The following is a 27,980-nucleotide window of genomic DNA, read 5'->3' on the forward strand; positions in this document are numbered from 1 at the left end:
ATCTTTCTTAATCTCTATCCATCTATACATCTCTTTCGGCTCTCGCTCTCTCTCTCTCTCTCTCTCTCTCTCTCTCTCTCTCTCTCTCTGTTTCTTTCTCTTCTTAATCTCCTTCTGCTCTCTCACTCAATCTGCTCTTTCTTCTTGCTTTCTCACTCAATCTCTCTCTCTGCCCTCTCACACTGTCTTTCTCACTCTCACTTTCTCCCTTTCTTCTTCCTTTCCCTCAGCCGCAGTAATCATCAATAGTTTTATATATTGATTGAACTTTATATCGTGTACTCTTTTTATTCTGTTTATTCCTACCATCATTACAGATCCATTGAAAAAAGGAATTTTTATGAAATTGCAGTACGTAGTATTTTTAAAAAGAAGATATTCTGCATTCGAAACCGACAAACTTACAAATGCGCTTTTTTTTCAAAAACACCGGCACCCCGAGGCTTCATTAAAAAAAAACCAAAAAAAAAACCTTGATTAATTATACCAAGGAATATAAATTTTATCCCTTGGGATTATGAAAGTACAACTTCTCAAATACACAAGTTGTAAAAATAGTTAAAACGTAATATCTATTCAGTTGTCATAATAAAATACTAAGGATGTAAAAGGTGGCTAAGGGCACTAAGTGAGTAATTCCATCATTATTTCAAACAATTTTTCTGAAGATAAACAAACTACTCCCTGCAACATAAGTATTGGGAGTGGAAAGGCTCAAAATAAATAACGTTTTATACAAAACAAGGAGATCCAAGACACAAATCTGCCAAAGGGCACGGGTAAAAAGAAAAAGCCAATTTCGACGAAGCCCTTCGACTTTTTTTCTATTTTCGTTTAGGAGACTTAAAGAGCCGAGCATTGGAACCGACACATAGAAGACATCACATGAAAATGGGGTAAAGCCGAATCGCGTCATATTGAAGAATCCAAGAGAAATCGGTAAATAGATTATATGTTGTTTTTTAAATATATGTATTTTTACTTGAACGTGAATATGAATTAGCGAATTGTTCTTGTTTACTTAATGTTAGCAATTGCTGCTATCTGTGGGCCCGCTTCAACTATCCTTTATGGGATGATCATCCGGTAATATTAGACTGTTATAAGATTCTAGGACTTGTAGTCATAGCGACACAGACCCACCCTCATTTCCCTCATCAATTATGAACGTCCAAGCGGGCTGGAAAAAAGCTCCGATGGGACCCCTCCAGTTTCATTTTGTACGTGGCTGTTTGCACGTTCGTCAAATTTCGCCGGCGATCTCCGCTAGGGAGGTTCACGTCGGCCGACATCAAATATGCACCGAAGCCCGTGTTTGTGAAAAATGTCAGAGGGAAAAAAACACACGCACACAACTGTGAATACCGGAGAAACTTTTTAAATTAAGCGACCCCGGGCGTATTGTCGGGATCGAATCGTTGATGAAGAGGGATGTCCTGATTGGCACCGAGCCCTTCGGTGCCCCACTCATGCATTTTGATTGCAACAGACTTGTTCCGCGGAGTCACTTTATTTCTACTTGTAATCACCGGCGGTTGTTTTTCACAAATTCATCTGCATATTGACTACTCTCACAATTCCGCCGACGTGTCCTACGGGAATTGGACTCGCCATCGTAAGTCCCGGAAGGAAGCCACGCCGGTGTAAATTGGTTTTTGAATATTATTCTAACCTCTTGTTCTTTTCTCTGTTTTCAGGTTTTTCCTTAAATTTTTTCTCAAGTGCAATCAAAATTGCTTGAAAAACGCTGGGAACCCGCGAGACATGAGAAGGTTTCAGGTAAGACATTTCTATATTGTTTAATTAATAGTTATCAAACAAGATATTTTTTGTAAATTATGACAGTAAAACAATTATTCAAGTGTTTCAATTTGATATTTAAATTAAGATTTCTTTATGGGATCTATCGGTTGATGAAGCTGTTAGACTTTTTCAGTCACTTACGTTTGCTCAATGTTTTGGTCGCCAAGGATTGTCTGACAATCGATATCGACAACTAAGCAATTTTTTTATTATCGTTACCCTAAATTATCAAAGCAATTATGATTAGAAGTATTACAGTATAATCGAAGAAATGAACTTATAATGCTAGAAAAACTGAATTTCTTAATTACAAAGGCACTTTCAATAAAAATTAACGTTTTTCTCCAAACGAGACCGGAAAAAATGTAAAGTTGATTTCAGCGACTTTAATTTTTATGAAAAATCTTTAACAACGGAGATTTTTTTAAAAGTATTTGTTTTGTCGAAAAAATTAAAAAATCGTATATTCCCGACGGAATGAGTTAGAAAATCAGTTTTTGCAGTATTCTACTTTATTGGGCCAATATCAGCTAATTAGTTGTGTACATCTCATAGCAAACCACCCTGTATATTTAAACTTTGTATCAGTTCGCTAGTTGCCAGCCTAAGGTTTTAATGATCGGCTACCATTTTTGTATAACGATAAATTGCTGCAGTTTAAAAAATGAGGAGTAAAAACAGGACGAAGCAACGTGCTGTACGACCGAGTGTAAAATTTAGATCAGTACAGTGTACAGATCATCCATGATTTTTTTTGGAAAGAGACGCTTTTAGTTTCCAGAAAATTGAAAGTAGCGATTGCTCATTCTGGGAAAATGGCCCATGTGTATTTTAATAAAAGTTGATTTTTAACCATATAAAAAGATGTAAAAGATGTCAACGCGAAATACAATTTATCTTTAACTACTAAGCTGATCCGGCTGAACCCCTCAAAGTTAATGCGCACACCAATTAAGACATGATACGACAAGAGAGTATCCATAAATGAGATACTAGCCTGGTATTATGATGAGAAAGGGACGGACCAGGGGGTTTGAGCGGTTTCCCTCCTCCTACTTGAGCGCTAATTATCCCCCGACCCGGTATACTTTATAAGGTATAAACCGGGATTTTACGCGGCCCGGCTCTGAATTGTTAATGGGGATTTGCATAGGGAAGGTGAGATGATGGCCCAACCCGTCGCAAAGCACATCATCCACCCGCTTACTACATCATACTAGAGCAATGATGCTGCTTTAAATACTCATACTACTCCGTTCGCTACCCTTAAAGCGTTAACACGGCTTTTTGACGGACTCTTCTTTCATCCGCACTGTAAAATTGGTTTTCCTATTCCAATGGAATTGGGCCAATTAATTTTTATCGAAAACAAGAAAAGTAATAAGCCTGGAATAACCGAGACCGGGACACCAAATAAAATTATTGCGGGAGGTGATTCTAACGAAATAATTATTGTATAGCAATCGATACCAAAAATATATATATAATATATACTANTATATATATATAGCATATAAATGTCTACAATAATCCTATTAGAATCATTTATACAGAAAATATGTAACATATTAGCAATTATACACATAATATGATATTATCAGATTTTTGTGCTTTCTCAAGGCTTTGGAAAACAGGAGTTTGTAATTGAAGTTAAAATTAAATTTAAAGAAATACCTTCCTAAAAGTGAAAGATTGCATTGTGAAATAACCGATGGTACTTATGGTCTGCGAGGTGATGAACCTTGGTCATTTTTAATCATTTTAGCTCTTTTATATTTGGTTTTTATCTGTAACTTCAAAACAGCATAGATAGTCAAAGAAATGCAATAATAGACGAATTGTTTTCAGGCGTTTCGCAAGGTGCAATCTTGGCCCCCATCCTGTATACCATTTATACTGCGTTCTTATTCATTCCATCAATACCACTATGTGGTTGATACCGCAATATTATCTTCTAACCCGAATCTTATCAAAGCAACCTCCAACATCCAAGAACACCTTGAACTTACCAAAGATTAGTGCCAAAGTAGACACACGACTTAATGAGGAATGTACCCAATGCAAATTACAACGCAAAAACTCTCTTGCCCTCCACTGTAGTACAACACAAGAGCTACCGATTTGCACTTAAGTCAGTTACTTACGATTACACCTAGAGTCAATATAAATAAATAAATAGATAGATGGACTCTAGATAGAAAGAGAAGGGGGGATAGATTGATAGAGGGAGAGTGAGGAGAGATATGTAGATAGAGAGTGAGAGTGTGAAAAGAGCGAATGGAGAGGTAGTGTGTGAAAAAGAAAGAGATAGAAGGAAAGATAGATAGCTAAATAGCTAGATAAATAGAGAGAGAGAGAGAGAGAGAGAGAGAGAGAGAGAGAGAGAGAGAATGAATGAGTAAGAGAGAATGTGGGGAAAGTGTGTTTTTAGGTTGTTTAAAAAGAGATTTTGAAATCTATTGTGTTAAATTAAAATATTTTTAAAAACACAATAAGGAAGTGATAGAGAGGGGGAAAATAGATATGTATAAAGAAGCAGCGAGAGAAAGTTATCCTATTGGAAACATGATGAAGAAGCGTTCAATATTTAAGAAAAAGAATGATTATGTTGTTTCATGCTGCAAATTAAATGTAAAATAATATACATTAAAGTTAAATATAGTTTGAAAAACATTGGAGGTGAATTACAAAAATATGTCAGTCATGTTATTTATTTCCAAGCGGGATTACAAGTAGCGAGCTTACGCTCGTCAAGCCCTGTTGGACAAAGTAAGTGGTTTTCCTCTCTTCCTTTTTTATCGGGAAGAACAGTTTATTTCTCCTAGCCCTAAGTAAAAGTAAACAAGATACTCTTATCTTAGTGCTTTATCCCCCTCTACCACCAGGGTTGACTCAGTTCATTATACTTTCGCCGATGGAAAAAAATCAAATCCGGCGAATCGAAAGATATTTATCGAAGTTACTAATGGGTAGGGGCAAGGCTGAAACATGATTAGGGTTAGGCGAGTTGACAGATAAGGCCTGCGAACCTTATTAGCCCTCAGGCCTACCGCTAAGTGGCATCGGGTTACTTAGCCCTTGACCACTTCACAATAGTAGCCATCAAATAAAACTGAATTCCGTTCTCAACCCTTGCATCAAAGGGACAGTTTTACAGTAAAAAAAACTTATAAAAACGGTAATCAATAAAAAGAACTGGAGAAAAAATTATTCATTAAAATGAGTTTCAATTTTTCTGCCATCGATAGTAAGAGAAGCTGAAAAACACCTTGTTGGCATCCACAATTAAATTGTGAAGTATCAGGGAAAAATTTCAGTTTCACCCTTTATCAAGAAAAATTGAAATTCTTACCCAACAACATTAAACCTACTACGGAATATTCTGGGTTTATATCAAATCATAAAATTGATTCTCATCGCTTAACATGCAAATAATAAAATCATTGCTTTACCATAAAAAATATTGTGCAGGTAAAATCAATCTTGTGAAATTTCCCTTTGAAGTCGGTGGGGTGACGAATTTGGTAGTTACCGACTAGTTTGGTTTGCCTTTCCTCGCTAAATTAGTCTGTCAGATATGCTCTAACATTTCGCCGCATTCAATATGGAATCAAACTTATAAAATGAATAAGTTTGGTTAAATAACCCATAGACAAACTTTTGAAGAAGGTGAAAAGACAGATCAAAATTATCGGTAAAGACAGCACTAAAAATATCATTATTATTATTTGGAGATTGTGAGATGCGGTCTGGTGTGACGTAAGTATTAGAAAAATATTTTCTTTGTCGTGTATAGGCCAAATTCTTGCTTTAGGCTTATCAAATTAACATTTCCAAATCCTACATGTACTTGTAAAATTTAAACAATGTTTATAAATCCCAAGCCCTGAAGATGATCTCAATAACGATCGAAACGTTGCCACCATAAAGAAAATGTTCTAAAACCTCGTCACACCAGACCTCATCTCACGATCTCCAAATAATCATTGGTTAACGGTCACAAAACACCACACAAATATCCTTATTATTAGATTTATCTTTGTGGGCTCACTATCGCTGCTTTAGTCTGTTGTATGTTTCAATTCAATGTATTTTAATATGTACATTTACAGTGGGTCCAGTTCATAAGGGAATGTCAGGTAGCGAGGCAGCAGACACCCTTGCTAAAAGTAGTGCCTCGGAACAATACCTAAGCCTAAATTTCTTTTATGGCATAAATAAAAACCAAACTAACAAAGAACTGGAATCTTTGATGACAACAGAACACAAAAAATAATGGAAACTTATGCCAGACACCAGGGGAAAAAAGATAAAAGGAAAAAACAAAATATCTAATCTATGCTCCAGTAAAATTCCACTTAAAAAATGGAACTTTTAACCGTGACCAATGTCGATTATATCAAGAGGAGGCTCTACTTTGATAGCTAAAAAACGATTTCTGAACAATGAAGGCGCTAGAATATCGTATTAAAGGAAAATCTACCAGGTGATGATGATGATAATATATATACTGGGAAATGGGGTTTTTTATTTCCTAAACGTTGCAGCTTCTGGCTTGTTCTTTCTTAGTTCCTCAGTAACGTCGTAGTAATGTCTTTATTGAGCGGTTGCTTCGCATTCGAAGATGATAAGGTGTCTGTTTCTTTCTCCTTATTCCATAGTCTATAAATGGGATCACCATTGAATATGCTCATGTTGAGAAGATGTTTTCTCAGATTGTAGTCACCGGCAATTAGTCTTGTCACTCCAGTGAATTTAACCCTCTAACTGTAGCAGTGAGTTTGTCACCCTTGGTGGGGGTTGTTTTAGCATTTGTTTACCCTAGAGTTTATCCGCTTATCCTTTTGTCGTTCTGTTTGTTTTTGTTATCCCAAGAATGGGTTCAGGGCTATATATGGTCTTGCAGATCCTCCTCGGGCCCAGGGGTCACATTTTTCGTCATCCCTAAATCCTTTGGGTCCTGGTACCCGAGATATCAACAGGTCAATCTATTCCTCCAGGATTTGGATATTTTCGTTGCAGTCACTATTTTGATGTGATTTTTTTACATGTTAATGCTTTAATAGCTTCTTGAATATACCATCTTATGAGGATATATTGGCTAGTCCTCTTTAAAGATTTTTTAAGGCACAAACATTGACAGGATTTACCAGGAAAACCATTAGTAGAAATCGGACCCAGTAGACGAAAGTTTAATGACAAAATAAAAATAAAAAAATCTATTTTTACCGTCCCATTTAACAAACCCTGATGATGGGGCGTCTAGTCAAACCAGTAAAGATAAGCAGTCCAGCAATCTGCTTGTAAAATGTGAAACATAGACAAGAAGAATTCACACTTTAAATCGTTTCTTCTGATCAAACTTATCCATGTTCATCTGATCGATATCGAATTTATTGCGGTAATTTAAAATCAAACATGTGTTCATTGGAAGAGTCGTTAAGAGTTAGGAAAAGAGGAGCTTCCGTTAACGAGGTTCTGTCGACCCGATTAAACGCCTCTACTCCTGGAATGTAAAGGAATTAACCCTCGACTCCTTGAGGCGGCTACAGTTACAATTAGCAAGGGGGTGGTCGGTGGAGGGCAGAGCGGACCCCCCACAGGCCATGGCATGGGGCGGCAGAGGGAAAAATTGGACGAGTTTCCTTGAGGCAATTACCTAAACCCAACCCCTGCTTCCGGGAAACACCCCCGTGGAAAATTAGTCCTCTCTCCCCACAGAGAGCCTGGACGTTTCTTTCACTTCTCCTCTATCTGCTGATTAAAAAAGGAAAAAAAGAAAAGAAGGTCAGGGAAGGAATGAGAAAAGTCAAAAAAGCAAAACAAAAGTTCATGCACTTTGAATATAATGCTCAAGTAGAGAATTTTACTATTTGTTAAATTTGCATGTGTCCAATACATTGTTTAAAAAAAGATTGAAAAACCTTTTTTAACTTTCTATCTCTGATTGAATTGAAATAGAATAATAATTTACCATTCTGTAAATGCTATAAAAATATTCACGTAATACATTTATCGAACATTTGTCAATACTACCGGCCGTTTTCTGTTTTTCAAAAATAACTTCTTTTTATATAAATAATCTATTGTAGCCTGTTCATAAACAAATACATATTACATATATATGCACACGTCACAGCCCGTATGTCCAAAGTGGTCGCAGTAACGTCTTGTATAGAACTGAGTTTTGAAGGTCAAAATAGATTTTTGTCATAAAAGAAGTCATCCAAGTCTTTGTTAACTCGCCTCTTAAGTCTTCTGAAGAGATGTCACTTTGACTTACTTTTCTCTCTCTCTCTCACTCACTCTCTCTCTCTCTCTCTCTCTCTCTCTCTCTCTCTCTCTCTCTCTCTCTCTCTCTCTCTCTCTCTCTCTCTCTCTCTTCATCCTCTCTACCTCTCCCCATACTGTTTTTTTCTGTGAAGAAAGTTGAGGTTTCCTTAATAAACGTTTGAACTCAACTTTCAATCTGATGATGATATTTTTTTAATTTTTCAACAATGTTACAGTTGTTGAAAAATTTATTCCATTTGTACGATTTCAACATATATTTTTAATTAAAATCCTTCTAAAAGTTCCACACCTAGTTTTTGTTTATTGTATATTTTAATATTTTAATTGTATTTTATTAGAAATAAAAGAAACATCTAATTTAAGAATTAAATGTTCGAACACTTTTACTCACGAATAATCTGGATCACGATATGGTCTTGATGAAAAAACAAATTCAATTGTTGCACCGAAGAAACAACTTTTTGGCAGTTACAATTGAATTTGTTTTTTCAGCAAGTGATCAAGTTTATTCGTGAATAAAAGAAATAACCTGCGGTTAGAGAAATTTATAGCTTTCTCTTACGTAAAATTAAGTTATAAAATTCTGGTGGGGAAGTCTACTTTTTCACATGTAACACCGCTTACTTGTGTAAATTTGTAATTTCTAGTGATTTTTTTCTAAATTTTCTATCTCCTATTGTTCTGTTATACATCGCGGCCAATTAGAGAGAGCATGGTTTTATCCCTCTGAATCATAGCGGAGATAATTTATTAACCACCTTGCCGCGGGACTGGGTCCAATATGGCGAGGGGTGGGCCGGGGGGTTCTCCGAGTTACAGGGGTGAAATCTAGCCGAGTCTATAAATTATAAAAGGCAATTCCCCGAGTAAGGGAGAGAAGGGGGCGACAGAACATATAATCCAGGGTAATAAGGATAAGGCAGTAGATAGATTTATATAGCGGGGGTATCACCGGCAACCCTCCCCGCCGTCTCGCTGAGTAGCTACTGTTTATACGGATTATAGGTGTTATTTACTCAGAGGAAGATTGATTTAGCTCTCTTTACGAACGTGACCGTAGCCAAATAATGATGTCAATGTAGAACAACGCTCTGTCACGATGCTGAATGATTATTCCATATATTATACCTCCTATGCCTAATGTTGCATTTAACAAATGTAATAATGTACATTCATGTAGTTAACCTCTTAAAAATAACATTTTCCTTCATATTAATTTTATTATTTTAAGAATTCGTGAGGTATACTTCTGGGGTTAGCGAGGTAATGAACCTTTTTGGTCTGTCCTTCTACGCTTAGTTGAAAGCATTTTATTCGGCTGCATTTCGGTCATTTCGCCATACTCAGTATTTCTAGTGATTTCTGTGAGTCTCTTTTAAAAGGACGTGGTGATTGGTTGAGTCTATTGGAATTAACTTTATTTTTGGTCCTTTCTTGGATTTAGTTTAGGTATTTAAATTATTCCGGACGATCAAAAATCGATCCTTTTTCATTTAAATTTGTAGTGTTTTGGATGGTGTATATGATGAACTGTTGTTAATTTTTGTTTGGAAGATATTTTAATGGTGAATATGTTTTATTTGAAGCTTTCCATTTTTCGTCCTTTTTGTATGTCATGTAGTTGTTTCTACTGTTAAATATTAGTGATTTATTCTTCTACACATTTCCATCTTGATCTGTCTGTCTGGTTGTATTGCATAAACACTTTTTTTTTAATAAAATAAAAAAAGTTTAATGATTTATATTGTTAATAAAATAAATTTTGCGGAGTTATGAACCAGTACGTTGGTCGTTACTGATCATTTTGTTCAGTCAAAGCGTTTCAAATGTTCAGTGCTGGTTCTGTTACAACCTTATAAAACAAATACGATTGGCCAAAGACGCCACCAGCCTTCTGTGGAAGATGGTGTAAAAACATACCAAAATGATTGGCAACAAGTTTATTATTCTGGTGTGCCTTTCTATGGTTTTTCAGTTCAAACTGGTTTAAAATTTAATCAAATTTTAAAAAAAGAGGAAGATGGAATGCCAAAACGAGATCCAAGATAGCAGGTAAAACAACGGGAATCAGTTTATATTTGTGATTGAGTAAGTAATGAATAGGGGAAACGTCCAGACTATCAAATAATCCACCTGTTATGGATCGTATTCGAAAATAAACACATCTCTCTTACAAGCGACAGCAAGCATCGAACAAAAGCTTCTTCCCTTGTTTACATTCTATCTGTTTCAGGCTATGGAAAGCGGCTCTTCTCCGAAATATCCCCCGGTCATAAATCCTGGCCAGCGCCAACGGACCCTCGGAGGGTGAAAAAAATAGTGTTCGGGACAAGGTTAGAAATCGAACTAGGGTGGCGGGGGGAGTTTGGGGGGTCCCCATGGGAACGGTGGTCCTGCGCTATATTCCCTCGGGAGAATCTCCTAAGGGATGGGGACGGGGCAGGGGCAGGGGTTGGGGGTGGGCTGCTGTATTATCTCCCGTTCGTGAGGGTGGGACGGGCTGGGAGGGTGGGGAAATGGTCGTCGGAATCGATCCGCACTCGATCTCTGATTACGTGCTCGATTAGGAGTGATAATCCATGATAACGTCCTTTTACCTGCCCCGATCTCAGACAAATCGCTATCTCGATATTGCAAGGTAGAATCCCATCCATGGTTCTATGCTTGCCACGTCCCTCACAGAAAAAAAATCTTCTTAAGCGTGATTTTATTCTTTCTGATCGTCATTTTGTCAATATTATTCAAAATGAAAAATTATCCATGATGACTTTTGGAATAATCAGTATTAACCAATCGTAAATATATTTTACTTGGTTCGATTTCAAACATACTGCCCTTTTCATAAAAATTAATTTTTCCAATACGCTTCAAATGTAATGTATGTTTAACTGAAGTTGGCGTAAAGCCCAAAATCAGTGGAGTAAAGTAACGTGAACTAGCGAAAGTTGAGCCCCAAAAAAAGATCAAGTGTTGATGAACTCAACATTTGTTCGCCCAAACCAACAACCCACTACCAAAATTAACTTACGTTTTTTTCATATTATCATAAAAAATAAAAGAAATGTACCTAAGCTCAAGTTATTTAGTTGTTTTCAATGAGGGAATATCAGTTTTTAAAATGCGAAATTTTTAAATAAGGAATAATAACAAAAATTCAATACCGACCTAGATATATAAACAAATGAAATGAAGCATTTGATAAAATAAATATATGGCCGGACATTTTCATGTAAATATATATTCGTCAGGGATCAAAGCGTGTTTGTTTGACATTGGCGTGGCTGTTAATTTTTCTTTTTTAAATTTTTATACCGTGTGCATCATTGATTCGTGCCTAATTGTTTCCCAATCTACCTGTTTTTCCACGTCCCGCCCCATCCGTCAAAACGTCCCTTTCGCCGTTATAGAAATTGAGTTTCCTCCGGGGGACGATGAGGGATCGTTTAGTGTGATTGTGCTCCCTATCAAACGCTCATCCCTCTCGATTGGTCGGGTCATTTGTTGGCAATTGTCCCGAGTAATCCAATTACGCGATTCGCGTGAGCCATCCTGAGCCCGGCGTAACAGATGTGACCGTGTAAACACGCACGTCTTGCCGGTTGGGAAGCACTAGGGCGCCGTGAAAAACGGCCAGTCGCCACGCGTTCAGTATATTTGAGTCTTCATTTTGTCACATATACCGAAATTCTAATAAGTATATTACAAAAATACATTTTTTTAATGAGAAATTTGACATATTATCTTCACTCCCCCCTCGGCCATTATCTCGAGTTTACTGAATTTCTTAATTTGAAACAACAATTTTTTTCTTCGTATATTTTAATTAATTATAACTGTTTTAAAAACAAACTACAACTAAAATTGAACTATGATCGATAGACACTTTAAAGATAACATTAAAAAAATGTTTAATATCGATTATTTCTGAAGACATGAGGTAGACAACCATGTTCATTTATCTATTCAAGAACAAAAGACTGGTGACATGAGACAGGAAACGTATCTCTTATCTGAATCGGTTGTTTAGATTCTTATCTGGAGACTGAAATTCACACCAAAGAGATACGGACAAAAACACCAAAATGTTGCTTGGAAATCGGGTGGCTGATTTTCTTTTTCTTGCCTCTTCCTGTAGCATTGGTTTGACCATATGCACGCCTCAAAAATCACATGCTACGTTTGCCCATGTTCTCATTGCAATAATGACCTTGTCTCTGACAACGTCACGTCAAAATTGCTTGTTCACTCTTTCCAGAAGTAGAAGAAGCGTCTAGGACAAATTAATTGTCAGTCATCACGTCACCTGTCTGCATAAACAAACTAATGATGATCGATTTGATTTTGGATTAAGAACATTACAGCCAAAATGGTGCTAGGCGGACACATGGGTTAGGAATACGTTCACTTGGAGAAAGTAAGATGGAGAATACTATATTCCGTGAATTAAAAGATGATGAGTTTTCTATCTATAAATACATCCGAACGAATGAAAATAAATTCTTCATTACGCTGTTAATTAATCATCCCAGAAACCTCATCTCGAAATCTCACAAGTTTAAAATTTGTATTTTTTAACTTTAAATCACACACTATTTGATATTTCCCTTTTTAACGATATAAAAAAAATTATGAATTTTGAATGATGAATGAAATGATTAATTTTTTCCCCTTTTTTTTGTTTTCAGGTTGTTATATCGACGTTGGTGAACGTCGAAGGACCCCTGCTCGCCGTCTCCGACAACATGTTCGTCCATAACAACTCCAAGCACGGACGGAGGGCAAAAAGAATTGACCCCTCCGATGGTGAGTCAAGTATGTAAAGACGTTCATTAACTCATTCAGCATTAAAAATGAATGAATCAATGAATTGTTTTAACGTTGCTGTGAAATGTGTGTTTCTTAGTGACCCGTTGTTTCATGATTAGTTGAAGTCGTGGGCGCGGTCAAGAATGAGGTAGTGAGAAAAACACCTTTTTCATTTTTTTGGCGACATTTCGACCTTTATTCGGATCATCTTCAGGGCATAAAGTATGGTGTTATTCTTGTGGTGTCATATTGGTTTATGCACTGAAGATGACCCGAATAAAGCTCGAAACGTCAACAAAAAAATAAAAATGGTGTAGTTTCTATACTACCTCATTCTTGACCGCTCCTCACGACTTCAACAAAATTGCTGTGAAACATAAACAACCTGTTGAACAAATCAGAACTTTTATAATTGAAAAACAATTTTCAAAGAAAATTCACACTTAGTATCGCTCAAGCTTTAGAATGTTTCACGTGAGATTTACCGGTCAAATAGATCTCGAGTTAAAAGGATCGTCGGGGGGGGGGGGGGGGTTACAGGTGCACTATTGTGTCCTCGGCAGATTTTAGAAGTCATCGAAGAAAAACATATCTGACATATTCAATCGGCCTTCGAAAGGAGAGAGGTCGGACATAAGTGGGTTGAGGCTCGAGGGCGGCACGTTGTTCCGACGGCGGGGGTTGCGGGGCGGCGGGGGTGCTGAATACAAATTAGATCATTCGCCCGGAGGACGCCTCCTTCTCTACCTCATCCGTCCTAACACAAATGTAAACTGACGGTGAATTTGTTTAAAGCAAGAACCCTTCAACCTGGGCGAGAATGACTTATGATCTTTGAATTATTCTATTTGATAGTTGAACAAATGCTATTTGCACAGGGCGTTTTGGGTTAACGGTTTCAATACCACAGAACCAACAGGTAAGCAAAACAAACCAAACATTCTCTATTTACTGACGGTGATTTTCTTTAATCTTGAATGATCAAATGCACTTTGTTATCTAGGAAAACATAATTGCCAATATTTGCATTAAACGATTGACCAATTTACCAGCGGCCATAAAAATCAGTCTAAACATCAACTCTCTAATATTAAAAACGTTTTGACTTAAGGCGAGAGAAAACGATCTATACGATTTTAATAGTGTAAAAAGAGAATAAGATTGGGGAAGGTAAACGCCACGTTTTTATTGAATTTTTCACTTCTCTCACTTATTTTCTTAGACTGAATTTTAAGAAACCATGTCATATTTTATATCATTGGAAACAACTTTTTTTCTACAAAATACGCCTAATTTGAAATGTGTAAACAATTGCTTTCAGTACTTATTTTAATGTGGAAGTTAGCTATTCATTTGGTTTAGTTCGGATTAAAATTTACATAACGTTAAACGGCTATTTAAGACCAATTGCTTTTCTCAACACAGACCATCTACTGAAGTAGAAGGCAGACCAAAACGGTGAGGATAGGCAAATCAAAATTATGAGAAAAAATTATAGCACCATTTAATTTTCCAAATAATACCTTCCATCAAAATTTTTGTACTAAAAGTTTTGCTACATGTCCACAACAGCTTTTTCGCTGACCTACCCTTTCACCTTTATGCATACTTTTGATAGTGACAACAGAGATACAAAGAAATAACACAAAATCTAAGGAGAATCCATCACGAAAGTAAAGAGAAAATTATAAGAAAACTCAATTTTGACAGATCATTCCAACAGAGATCATTGGAAAGGCAAACTCAAGTCAAAAAGGGCTGACATTACATGGTACATTGATGAATCAAAGATTGAACAGAGAGTAGGGGTAAAGACGCCGAATTACATCCTAGCAAAACCCCCTTGGACTAGGTACAACTGTCTTCCAAGCTGAAGTCCATTCATGTAATCATTTCGGACAGTCAGGCAGCTATAAAAACACTAAATTTTTCTTCATTCTGCTGCAAAGTAAGACTAAATTGCCTAATGACCCTAGGAAAACAAAACTAGATTACCTTGAGGGGGGAATTCCGGTACTTCAAAAAACATGGAAACGAACCGCCTAATGAACTTGCCAAAGAAGGGGCAGTACTCTAAACCATCGGATTGTAACTAGGAAGATGTGCTAAATTTTGAGCGTGGAGAAATGGCGTGAGAAACAATAACTCAAGAGCTGGACGAAAGCACTCGGTATGAGCAAGCTAAGAGAAAATAAACAATAAAACTTTTTTCAAAAAAAAGTGAAGGACCATTTCTCAGCAGGTAAGATTTGAGGTAAAGAACATGAGCAAAGCAGAGACAGAAAGGTGTACTGTATCAGGAGAAACCAAAGACATATCCTTATGGATGTGAAACACTAACCCGTATACAGTATAGCCTAGCTACCTTGGTAAAACCAAGAGAAATTGGGAAGAGGCATCGAGGAAAGTGCTTAGTTTTGTGAAAAAGAACGCACTTTCCACGCATGGTTTTAATCGTCTGTTCATGGGTTGGAACTCTTAATTTAATAAAGTTCAAGTTATGTGTTTAATTAATTTTTTCACATTATGTTCATGTATGGGCGACTTTTCTTAAATTCTATTATGCCCATGACATCCTCAGATCTATCTTGACAACGACAGCCATGTTTGCAGTTGATCTTGCTATTTACTAAGTAGACGCAAAGAAAGTCTAATAGCTTCTAAGCAATTACAAAATTATGTTAACTGGAATGACAAAGGACAATGGACTTGAATGAAAAATGGCGTACGAAAGTAAATCCTCAAAAGTCTACTCTAGTTGCATTCACCTATCTCAGAAGATTTGAAACGTCACCGATAGTCATGGCTGCAACTCGATTACCCGAAGCTGATTCCGTAAAATATTAATGCGTCCCACTAGATAAAAGAGTTACATATTCATAAATTATCAGTCATCAGATTAAACGACTTTTGGGGCGATCCCGTCCTTGACAAGAGTGCTTCACTTTCACTCTTTAACAAAAGGTTTCTCAGTCTTATTTGGCAGTATGTGTCACCTTTCCTGGGGTCTGCAAGTATCTCTCAATTAAAAAGACTGCAAGTTCACCAAAGTCGAGTTCTGTGGATTATCACGAATGCACTATGGTATATTAGGAACGATATATTTCACCGGGATATACATATACCATACGTCCCCGAAATGGTGAGAGGCACATGAGGAATTGTATCAACGCATAAGTGAGTACCCGAATACCATCTTCACTGATTTTGTCCAGTACTGCAGCCGACACATGAACCTAGAAGGCTGAAAAGGAGACATCTTGCTGACCTTTGTGGGTAAATAAATCTTTTAAAAAATAGCACAGCTACTGTGTTCAAAGCCCCTCACATGCTTCAATTAGAGTTAACGCTACTGTATATATTTTTCATTATTTACCCAACTGTAGTGTATGACTTATGTCAGACAAAGTGAACTACATAAAAAACTATTCATATTGACCAGTTGAGGATCCCCAAATATTTTACCTAATCTACGAACTTTGAGCGATACTGCTAAACAAATGCTCCCCCTACTTTTCGGCCCCTTTCCGGAAATTTATTACGACAAATAAAACTGTTGCAATTAAAGCCGGCGTTACCGAGGCTTGTTAGGGTTGGTTTTTCCTGTCTGGCAACGAGGGTGAGCTTTCGTGGAGGGGGGTTGCGTTTTTCATCTCAGGTCCGCCATCCCTCTCCCCTAACTGCACAGCCATAATCTCCACTCTCCGTCTTCTTGCTCCATCCCTCTTCTAGGCCGGGTCTTTATGGCCGAACACACCCCTACAACCATTCGAGACCCCCGACAGAATATTTTTGATTGGACTTCATCCACGACTACCCCTCCGGCCAGCCACCTCAAGGCTGGCGTTATTTATCTCATATTCGATATTTGTGCAAAAAAAATCTCTTGACATTTACCATTCTGGAAGAAATCGAAATTTAACCATATAATTATGCAATCATGTATTACATCATGTTTTCAAATCTTTATGAGTTATTATTGTAAGTAAAACAGTGTCCAAATTTTATGTTGTATTTGTTTTTATATTTCACTTTATTTTGAAATAGTTTTACAAAGTATCAACCATAAAGTAATTTCTTTAACCAAAATATTTTATGGTTTTTTTAGTCACAAAAATTACACTCGATAATTTAACATCTATTATTATAAATTCATAAAGGCACGTGTTATTGTGCGTGTCTAATGGATTTATACAAAATGCGTAATAGCGAGCACTATCGTGGGAGCTTGGGGGTTGGGCAAAATTAATCAGAAGATAATAGCCGAGCCCTCCTCGAAGCAAAGCACGTAAGGCAGTTAGAGGAAGGATATCTCGACATTGTTAAGTTATTAATACCTCGGCGGTGAATATTGAATCGATATGATGACAACATCACTTGTTTCCTGGCTTTGGAGGTAATTCGAGAAAACGAGTATCACAAAATACGGAAAAAACGGAATGATTTTGAACGTCCAATGATAATTTTGAAACTTAAAAATCCTGTTTGACACGCTGAAAAGAATTGCATGACAAATGTAGTAAAGTACCGTTTTCGTAAATAACAAACTGTTCAGTTTTTAGCAATGCCATAGAACAAAATTTGTATCTTTTAAGTATCCAAAAATATGGTTAGTAAAGGCAAAACTATTTAATTCCGCCTAATTTCTCCCCTGTATTTTCAATTTAAATTTTTTTAAATAAGAATAATAATTTTTAAAATAATTGTGCTAATTGTTGCATAAATCAACAGTTTGTAACAAAACAAACCGTTGACCGAAGATCGAAGAGTTCAAATAGGAATAATTACAGAAAAGTGTATTTATAATTTAAATGTATTATTGCCATATTGAGGTAATATTCTCTATTATTAGCTAGCTGATATTCTAAGGTGTTAAATAGCATTTCGTCCGAATCTATCGAGATCAGAAGCTATTTCACGTAAGAGTAAATGGCGTTCGTGCAGCACGACGATAATCGCTCACAGGTGAAGTGAGGTGGAAGAGTATGAGTTTTTTAAGATAGTAGCCGGATATATCTACAAACGGTATCACTTTTACATCCACAACCTTTAAATATTACAGTGTATATTTTTCGTGACGCAACTTTTGTTGTATAACTAATCATATCAAAGAGGAATCGAATTCACGTAAAAGTAAAAAATTACAAACACGACATTATTTTTAATTCTATTAATCGTATCTTCCAAAAGCTAACTGAAATAGCATATTTTAATGTGAAATGTCCTTTTATAATCAGTTTTTCCCCGCAAACGCAGTAACAGGCAAAATAAGATAAAATGATTACATTGGTAAGGTTGTAGAAGGTTATAAAGCCCAGTGTCTTTCGCACTTCTAAGTCAGGTTGCAGTCTGTGTATATGTAAATATTTAGTCAAATATACTAGTTTTACAGTGAGTCTATGTCTTACTTTGCCAATTTTATTCCTTTAGTAAAATCGTAACAGAATCTACCATTGTAGGTAGCAAGAAGCCGAAACGCGTCTACCAGAGCAAACCAGCAAAGACAATCAAACTAAACTGATCGGAAACGACCAACGTACATATTTATATTAATTTCATTTCAATTTTTTCATCTCAACCGAGACCTTACATAAAAAGACTAATTAATTGAAAGAAGGAATTTGGTCAATATGACCACTAAAAGATAATGGATTTCTATTAATGTTAAAGTTACATATTAAAATATACTAAAAATATATAAATATATATAAGAGTAAAAAGTATAAAACATTTTTTTATTTTAAACATTCTTTTTTTCATCTTACATTTAGAACAATTAAAATCGGCCAATTGTCCATTTGGTCCTCCGTCTTGGTTTTCCTTCGGAACCATGAATGTAAGGGTTCGTTTATTTCATCCATTCAACGGATCTAGAGTGGATTAGGGTGGGTGATGAACCCCGACGACAAAGACAGCAAATAAAACCACGTTTAAGAAAGTAAACATGAAGCAAGAGACAAATCGAGTCGAATCAGAAAACAAAGGTCGTCCCAGGAGTATTAAATTCGAAATGGTTTGCGCAGCGTTTCTCGACGGACGAGCTGGCTCCTTTTCATCCTTTTTGGCATCCCGGGCGAGGTAAACAGAGGGTGGAGCATTCCGGGGAGGATGGGTGCAAAGAGGCTTTAATTCTCGCGGCAATGAGATTAAAAGTCAGAAGCCTCTTGTGAAATAGTAATTAAGAATGAGGTTGTAGGCAGGGTTTGGGCAAGAGAAGGGTGTCCTATTAATTATGCCGGCGGTAAAGTGGAATTACAAGGTGGAGGCTTCCTTCTAATATAATCATTTTTGTCACCCTCTTCACCAAAAGGGCCTGGCAATTTTCAGCTCTGTGACTTTTTCTTTTGTTTTTTCTCACTTCCATAAATTGCACTTTTGCATTGTCCTTTTGTATTTATTCGTTTTAGACAAGTTTAATTGCCATTTATTTAAGGCACTTAGAATACTTTAACGTACTATGAAAGGTTATTTGCAATATTTTTGCTTAATAATAAATTCAAAAAATCATTTTATAAATTGTATACCTCACGTTGGAAGGTTTTTTCATTTATTTATTTATTTATTTTACAACTGCATTCAAAATTCAACAAGGAAAAATTATGTTATTTCAAAGATATTCACATACATACACATAGGGATAGAAGAAACAGGATCGATGTTTGGGGAGAGCATTGCAGTGTCATCGGGGTATGTGAAGGTTAAGGTGTCGGAATGTAATGGGAGATCAGCTGTAAAGGAGTAAAATAAAGGAGCAAGTATGCTTCCCTGGGGGACGCCGGCTAAAATGGGAAAAATGCAAGAGGAAGGGGTGCCTTGGGTTACTTGGAAGTAGCAGTGTGTTAGGAAGGATTTGAGGATAAGGTCGTATATAAAATGAAGGATGACCTTTAGCTTCCATAAAAAGCCATCGTGCCAAACGATCAAAGGCCTGCGACATGTCAAGGCAACAACCAGGGCAGTTTTAAGCTCGAGGGAGGTAGCTTGCTTTATAGTCGAGTAGAAGCAGTGGAATCCGAATTGGGATTGGGGGTAATATTTAAGGGTTCGATGATGTGTGTAGGCGAAGAACAAGAAGCTTTTAAAATTCTTTGCCGAAGAAAGGGAGAAGGCCTAATAAAACGATACGAAGAGGCAAGGTGAGGTGGACAGTAATGTTAAGAATGAAAATCATTCTTCAGCCGACATAATAAAATATACATAATATTTTTGAAATTAATTGCTACTGTTTTTACTGAATGTGTAATGTTCTTCTTGTGGAAAAAAAATTGTACATTATTGTAAGTAGTGCAGGTTTTTCGTTCAAAACATGTTTGTCTGTCATAAATAAAGGTTCAGGGCCTCTAGGTTTATTGCCCTTCGCGTAATTGCACCACCCCTCGGAATGCTACATCCCTAACCTCTCATTCTTGCCTTCGGGACCCCATGATTTTCCACCCCGCCGCACACGAGGGGACCATCTTGTTTGCCCCGCGGGGGTGGGATTTTAATTCGTTGGGACAATGCTACCTGCAACATGGCGCGTCCTCGGATATACGAGGCGAGTTCCTTTCAATTTTTATGGACTGCACGACGAAACCTTAAATTCATACAACTTTAGTTGAAAGGTCGGACCCTGTTAGAATATCTTTAGTCGGCTTATATTTATTTTATTTTTTGTAATTTTTTATTACCTTTCAATTTGTAGTCATTAGTGAACGTTTTACAGATTAAAATCATGTCATAGAGTTGTCCCTTCCTTAGACAAATCAAGTATGGGTTTGTGAATCGATTGTACCTCAAGGTGGCTTAGCGAATTCAATTCAATATTGATCATTACATCACAGACATAGTCAGTGTCTCTCATTGTCTCTCACTTACACTTTCTCACCCACTCTATCTCTCTCTATCATTATATTTAATTCGATTCTCACGTTATTTGTCTCCCTTTTTCTAACATTCAATTTTAATCTCTCTCTCTATCTCTNCTCTCTCTCTCTCTCTCTCTCTCTCTCTCTCTCTCTCTCTCTCTCTCTCTCTCTTCCCTGTCTTTCCCTTTCTCATCCTTCGTTTTGCTATATTTGCTAAGCTCTATTGCAATTTTTCTCTCTCACACTCTTTCGCTTTACTTGTTTAGTCTCGTTATATTTATTTATCTCAATTTCTTTATTAATATATTTCCCTTTTTCTCTCTATCTATATATCTATTTATCTTTCCTTCTCCCCTTCTCTTGTTCTCTCTCTTCATCTATGTACACCAATTTTTCTGTTCATCTTTCTCTCATTCTCTTTTCACTTTTTTCCACCGACAGAGACATAAGTAGAAAGAAACAACTGATACATACACAATAAAATTTAAATAAAGGTATTTTTATAAGGTGATGTGTGTTATTTTCAGGTCTATACCCACCACTGCCTGTCGCTACACCATGTATAAAAGCAATATCGCCGAGCGAGGGCTGGACAAACGGAGGCTCGACGGTCATTATAATCGGAGACAATTTCTTCGACGGTCTCCAAGTCGTGTTCGGCACAATGCTCGTGTGGAGCGAGGTGAAGAGCCTTTTTTTTATTTCAATTTAATTAACAATAATTAATTAATCCACTTTCATTCAGTTGACACAGTGGTTTTTACGTGTTAATCATTTGTCTTTTTCAGCTGATAACATCTCACGCCATCAGAGTTCAAACGCCCCCGAGGCACATACCGGGCGTCGTTGAGGTCACGCTGTCCTACAAAAGTAAACAGTTTTGCAAAGGGGCTCCAGGACGATTTGTTTATGTTTGTAAGTGCTGACTGAACAATTAGTTATTGAGAAACAAACAATCGAGACAGTTTATCGATTTTATCATTTGTTTATTTTATATGAATACGCCTTCATGTTCCCTAGCTAAATTTTTTATGCAATATTTTCTTTTCTTCTTTTTAATTATTGTTTTTAATGCTTAATCAATCTTGTGTCTATAGCTTTGAACGAGCCGACGATCGATTACGGGTTTCAGAGGTTACAGAAGCTCATACCCAGGCATCCAGGCGACCCGGAAAAACTGCCCAAGGTACGGTTACAATAAAAAAAGCTTATTTTAAAAAAGGATTAATAACATAATACCACTTGTGATTCTGCGGTTACTCAGCCAATGAAGGTGCGTGTGTAATGTGTGTCAGAGCAAAGCAGACAGACAGCAGAGGAATGTGGAGATATACAGATAGATTTATAAAGAGAAAGAGAGAAAAATAAAGAGAAAGAGAGAAAAATAAAGAGAAAGAGTGAGAGTGTGTGAGAGAGAGATAGAAAGTAAGAGAGTGAAAGGGAGAGAATAATTCGAGCCACTTCCTTCAGAAAGTGTATTTTATTTCTCCCTGTGAGTGTGTGCGACTAATCGCTCTTTTGACAATACGTTGTGTTTATAATTACACTGGTTTTTCCTGGAGCTTTGGTTTTGGTGCATTTGTGAAAGAAAGGATCTTCGTTTTATTTGATTTCTTTTAAAATTGCTGTTTCAATAACCTCACGTGTTCTCTTTTGCCTTTTACCTTTATATTTATTATAGATATTATTTATGTTTTTTAGGAAATCATACTGAAAAGGGCTGCAGATCTGGCGGAGGCGTTGTACTCGATGCCCAGGAACAACCAGCTGGGCGCGCCTCGTACACCGCCCCCGAACAACAACTCTTCGTTCAACTCGTACTCCGGTCAGCTTGCTGTGACGGTGCACGAGAACAACGGTCAGTGGACCGAAGGTACAATGAACCTTCATATCATTGTAAAACAGTTGCTCAATCCGTAGTCGGAAGTGCAAATCGATCCGCGGTGGCGGTTTAACCGTGTTTACATTGCACCCGCCCTGTACTGCCCTCGGTCAAACGTCAACTAATTGATTAATGGCTTTTACAGAAGAGTACGGAAGGGGTCAGGCCGGTAGTGTCTCCCCTCGTGGATATGGCTCTAGCACGTCCACGCCCCATTCTAGCAACGGGGGCTACAACAGCGCACCGTCGGCCGGGGGCAGCTATCCCCCGGCCACGCAGCCTTCCAACACCCCGGCGGCGATATTCAACTCCACATCCAGTGAGTCACCCATAACACATTTAACGACATCCGGATATATATAATCGGGTATCCTATTTCTTTTTTAATACCTAATTTTATTAATTATTTATTGCCAGTTTTATTATGATTTAATATTAATTTTATTGAGTAATTATTTCATTGGTTTGTTATATCCTTTTAAAATTTGTTAATGAGAACGATTTAGTTAAAAAAGACAGTTTTCAGCAATTGTAAGATTTCCTCTTTGGAGTCAATGGAGTGATAAACCTTCGGTCGATTCTAATCACTTTGGTCTCCCTGTCCTCGTTGTTTTGAACTGTTTAACTAAAAATCACAATTATCGACCGCTGAAGATGGTGAGAAGCCGAACGTGTCTGACTGACGCAAGCAGCAAAGATAGATCGACTAAAATGAAGAGAAACGACCATACTGCATATTTTTATAATAACGACTGTATGAATCTAGGAGTCGGACTCTTAACGAACCGCGACCAAGATTGGTTTATTATGCATTCTCCATTATTGACTAAAGCTTTTCATTAAGCGTCAGACTTTTTACCAGATTCCAAACTTTCCTAAGGGCTCCTGTGTGTATCCTTCACGCCTTGGTTTTTCCCCTCCCCGAGAAACAATCCCAGTCTTTATGAACCTAAACTAAAATTTGTTATAATAACGACTAAATTCATGAAGGTTAGGTTACTAAGAGTCGGCCTCTTACGAATTTGGGCACTGCGACCGTTGTCGGTATATTTGAAAATGTCTATCATTGGCTAGAGCTCTTATTTAAGCTTAATGCTTTTTAACATATCTCAAATCTTTGTTAAAACCTTTTTAACATTCAGACTTGGAGTTTCCTCTCCAATGAGTAAGAATCTCAGCCTGCATAGGTCTTCTCAGGAACAGAGGTTCAACTGCTACTCGTCTTCTTCTTGGCAATACGTACACAGGCTTTTTTCTGCTGATCCGTCTAAACATGACTCCGGAGTCTGCTGTGTACCGTCTGCAGTCAGTCATACTGTCATTTTAGTCAGGTTTAGTTGTTCTGTAGTTATATTTTACCATGCCTCTGTCTTGTAATACAGTCACATTGAACTGGGCACTTATGCTTAACTCAATAGCTGATGGTACGTTTTTGGCGATTTGGCATTCTAAAAAAGGATTTAGGGCCGATAGATGTCAAGATTGAATTTTCCTTGGCCAATTTATGCTTCTGGTACCCAAACAAAGGTAATATTGAGTCTAAACATCCCATAATCATTGTCTCTTCGTTAAAGCAGATCCAAAAGGTTTGTCTATGATTCTCGTATGAAAATGAAAAATGCGTAAGATATTATAGATATCTATTGCACCATACCCTGAGGATACTTAAAACAAAGTGATCATACTACAACCTTTCCAGTACAGTTTCACATTTTTCAGGGAGAATGAATATCTCGATCAAAGAATAAGTTTAATGGATAGCAGTTACTATCTGAAAAATTTATTGCCATATTTACGAGCGGTAAATGTGTCTGACATAGCATAATCTTGCCCCTTTGCACATTTTATTTATTTTTATGCGAGATATTGTTTCTTAATACCTTATTCGCTGAATTTTATAACCTAGCGAACTGAGTTTGTTTCCGTAGTTATTTGTGTCTCTTTATGACGATTTGCCTTTATTATTAGTTAACTGATTACTTTAACTTATTGAGTCCAAGTCCACTGATATTTCAATACAATGATATTTTCAAACTACAATATCTTATAGAATGTAGAAAGAAATTAAGCAAATGATGTTCTAGTGTCATAATATTTTTAAACCTGAGTAGACCTTTAGTTTTTGTAGAAGAAGTCAAAGAAAATTAAATAACAACAATCCCAAGGTTTAGATAAAAATCTTTCACGTCAACTTTTTAAAACAAACCTCCAGTCATGATACTTTTGTTTAATCTCCTCTTTCAGCATATCGCAATTCTAGAATAAATTACTAATATTTTTTTGTTGCAGGAGTTGGAGGCATGGTCTCGTCACCCTTTGCGACTATGAACCACTTCGCCCTGCCGACGTGCAATTCGCAGAGCTACAGCCCGATCGTCGGGCCGACTTCCAAGTGAATTATACCCTCTGTATACGGATCAAAAATAATTGTATATGGTGTATAAAATTTGAAAATCGAATTTAATTGTACAGTGTAAACAACTCATAGTTGTAAAATTTCAATCTATGTATAGTTATTACATTTCTAGTCATCCTTTCATACCTCACTATGAAATAAAAAATTAAACCTTCAAACAAACAAAGAAATACACAAGAGAAGAAAGAAAAATATAAAAGTATAAGGAAAGGAAATAGCTTAACAACGAAACCAATATGTAGAAGGAACCCTTTATAAGTTTCTATTTATAATTTTTATATTTAAAAAAATAGTATATTATAGGAAATATTAACAGAGTGAATGTATTGAATTTTATATTCAATTTTTTAAGTGTTTTTATTTTTTGTTTTTAACTATAAAGTGCCATCGAACGTTACCTTTTAATTAGTTGGATTTTCTTTTTCATATTTTGTCTGTATTTTATTCTGTCGATTTGTATAAATTGTTAAATTTTGTTACAGTTTTGTACATATACGAGGCACATGCAATATCAGATTGAAAAATGTCCATACGAATTGTAAATATCAAAATTATACATATCTTATATCAGACTGGGCCTGGGATAACGGCCTGTTGGTGTACATTACAGTAATGTATATAAGTTTCGTTGTTAGTTTACTGTACTTGTGCAAAAGAATAATAAAAATTTCTTTTTTTATATTTGTTCACACCCAAAATTTTTTTCTTTCGTCCAGTTGTTTTTATTTTATCTTTCTGTTAAATATGACAACCTCTCAGTTTACATATTAAAGAAAAAATATTTTCGAAGTTTATGTTAATTGTCAATAAAAATGTAATTTGGTCGTTAGTGATCAGCTCAGTTGCCTATCTATTCTCGCTGGGATGTTCTGTCAGATGCGTTTCGGCATTTCGACATCCTCAGTGTGTCTATGTGGTTTTTGTGAAGTCAAGTCGCTATTAAAAGGTCGTGATGATGTGTCAGCGACAAAAGAATAAAAAAATTACACCACAAACTCTACATTAAATAAATCACATGTATAGGGAAAGAAACGCACAAACTAACTAAGCTATTTAGCCAAGAAGGCTTAAAGAAATGGTGAGATGAGTAAATCAACGCCTTTGGCAGACTATGCCTTGGTCTTTTATTGTTCCGGTATGTCCTTGTGATCTCGGACCTTTTTTATTTGTATATGCATTAATTTTGTATTCTCAAATTTTTCATTGAAAACTTTATTCAATATTACATTGCCACCGAAACTTGGCGAATCATTTATGTATGAGACTTTCATTCATCCAAGCACCATACTTGCACTTTTCAAGAAGTGTTCAAAGTACTTCAGGGGAATTTTTTTTTTTTTGACTGGAATGATCAATTAGTTCTCAAAACTGCTTATTTTTTGTATAATTTCTGGTGGTGCCGTCCTTAAACCAGGAAATCTTCAACGTAAGTTATTTAGCTTCTCTGGAATTGTAAAATGACGCTACTTTTCTTGAAACAATTTCAGCTCATAACATTCGAACAATATTTTGTTTGAATTTTAAATTGATTGAAAAAATTCTCAGAACTTATTTCGTCAATGGATGTAATATCACAACATTCATAGTAATTTTTCCAAAAAAATTAATTTATTATATTTTTTTTTTTAATTTTAACTTATATTATTATGTATTTGTACGATCGATAATCATCGTATGGACTGAGGTAAATATTTAAACCAATAATGTTGTTCATAATAACCCAAATACACCTTGCTTGTTACTTAACTGAAAATATATGGCTTACAATTTAAGTATTCGGATGAGAAAGAGTAAAGGACAGATGTCCAGAGAAGCTGTGATAGTGGAGACCCTGGTCACGTGGCACAACACATGTCTCCGGCACGTGACCGGACGCCCATCTAATTGCGCTCCTGTCGCCCAACCTGTTGTTTCGCATATGCCATATGGAATTCGTAGGCCCTTGGCCCTTAAGAATAGGCGAAATTTGCATTTCTAGAGGCCCTCAACGCTGAATTTTTATCGCCAGCACCCGCCGGACGGCCTTGCAAGGCTTGTGCCAACTATGAATATTTATTTTATTAATTGAAACTTAACAGTGAAGACGGGGCGGTGTGTCGTGAATAAATTTTGTGTCAGACGATTAAGTTTGTAGATGATTGGAAAAAACCTCGGTCACGTTTTCTTCTGGTAGCGTTAATCTTTGGTGAAAATAGGTAAATTAAAAATGTTAAATTTATATTAACGTTTCCGCTCAATTTGATTATCTGCTAATACAAATTAACAAAATCCAAAATATACCATTTTCGAAAAAGAAAATTAAATCTTTTTTTCGATATTGAGGAAGATACTAGAAGGTATAAATTGTTTTGATGATATATAAAATTATATTTAAAAAATATGTATATTATATCGCAATATGTACCAAATATAAATATAATGTAATATAAAACCTAAATTACATAATTTATTTTGATGGTTTCTGATCATTTTAGTCTACCTATCCTCGCAGGTTTGGGGCCCTTCAGACGCCTTTATGCATTACTGCTTTTTTAATTTGATTTTTTTATTGTACCCCTAATTAAAATTATTATATTAAAATTAAATCACCACTGAAGAAAGTAATAAGCCGAAATTCGTTTATCCCGTCAAATATCACTAAGTTTTGTTCAATGCTTGCTGTGGCTTGTAGAAATTATATCTTATTTACGAATCCATTCCGTGGAAGGTGTATTAATTGATAGTCTGAACGTTTTCCCTATTCATTTCTTACTCAATCATGAATATAAATCTATTCACGATTATAGCTGCTTTTGAACACTTTTTTTTAAGTGTTATATTTTGAACCCAGAATGCGACTGAACCAAAATAGCTAAGAAATGGAAAATCAAAATTATAGAAAATTTATTTCAGGTTCATAATAACAACAAGAATTTATTTGCGTGGACTTCAA

General features: G+C 36.3%; 1 protein-coding gene across 4 annotated transcripts in view; it reads left to right on the top strand.

Moving 5' to 3' along the window:
* LOC106662038 (transcription factor collier) overlaps positions 1-25,727 on the top strand; it is a 141,670-nt gene extending 115,943 nt beyond the window's left edge. Inside the window, exons 7-14 of one of the 4 annotated variants that reach the window (XM_014385842.2) lie at positions 1,698-1,779; positions 12,783-12,909; positions 21,278-21,432; positions 21,539-21,665; positions 21,848-21,936; positions 22,452-22,608; positions 22,778-22,951; positions 24,922-25,727. In XM_014385842.2, the coding sequence (XP_014241328.1) occupies positions 1,698-1,779; positions 12,783-12,909; positions 21,278-21,432; positions 21,539-21,665; positions 21,848-21,936; positions 22,452-22,608; positions 22,778-22,951; positions 24,922-25,028 (1,018 nt within the window). In that variant the 3' untranslated portion in view covers positions 25,029-25,727. Of the gene's footprint in view, positions 1-1,697; positions 1,780-12,782; positions 12,910-21,277; positions 21,433-21,538; positions 21,666-21,847; positions 21,937-22,451; positions 22,624-22,777; positions 23,000-24,921 lie in introns of all 4 variants that reach the window. The other 3 variants (XM_014385843.2, XM_014385839.2, XM_014385841.2) reach the window with 3 other exon arrangements.
* The last annotated feature ends 2,253 nt before the right edge of the window (positions 25,728-27,980 follow it).

This window comes from Cimex lectularius, unplaced genomic scaffold (assembly GCF_000648675.2).
Source record: "Cimex lectularius strain Harlan isolate CLEC.00 unplaced genomic scaffold, Clec_2.1 scaffold59, whole genome shotgun sequence".
In the NCBI taxonomy this organism is placed as follows: domain Eukaryota; kingdom Metazoa; phylum Arthropoda; class Insecta; order Hemiptera; family Cimicidae; genus Cimex; species Cimex lectularius.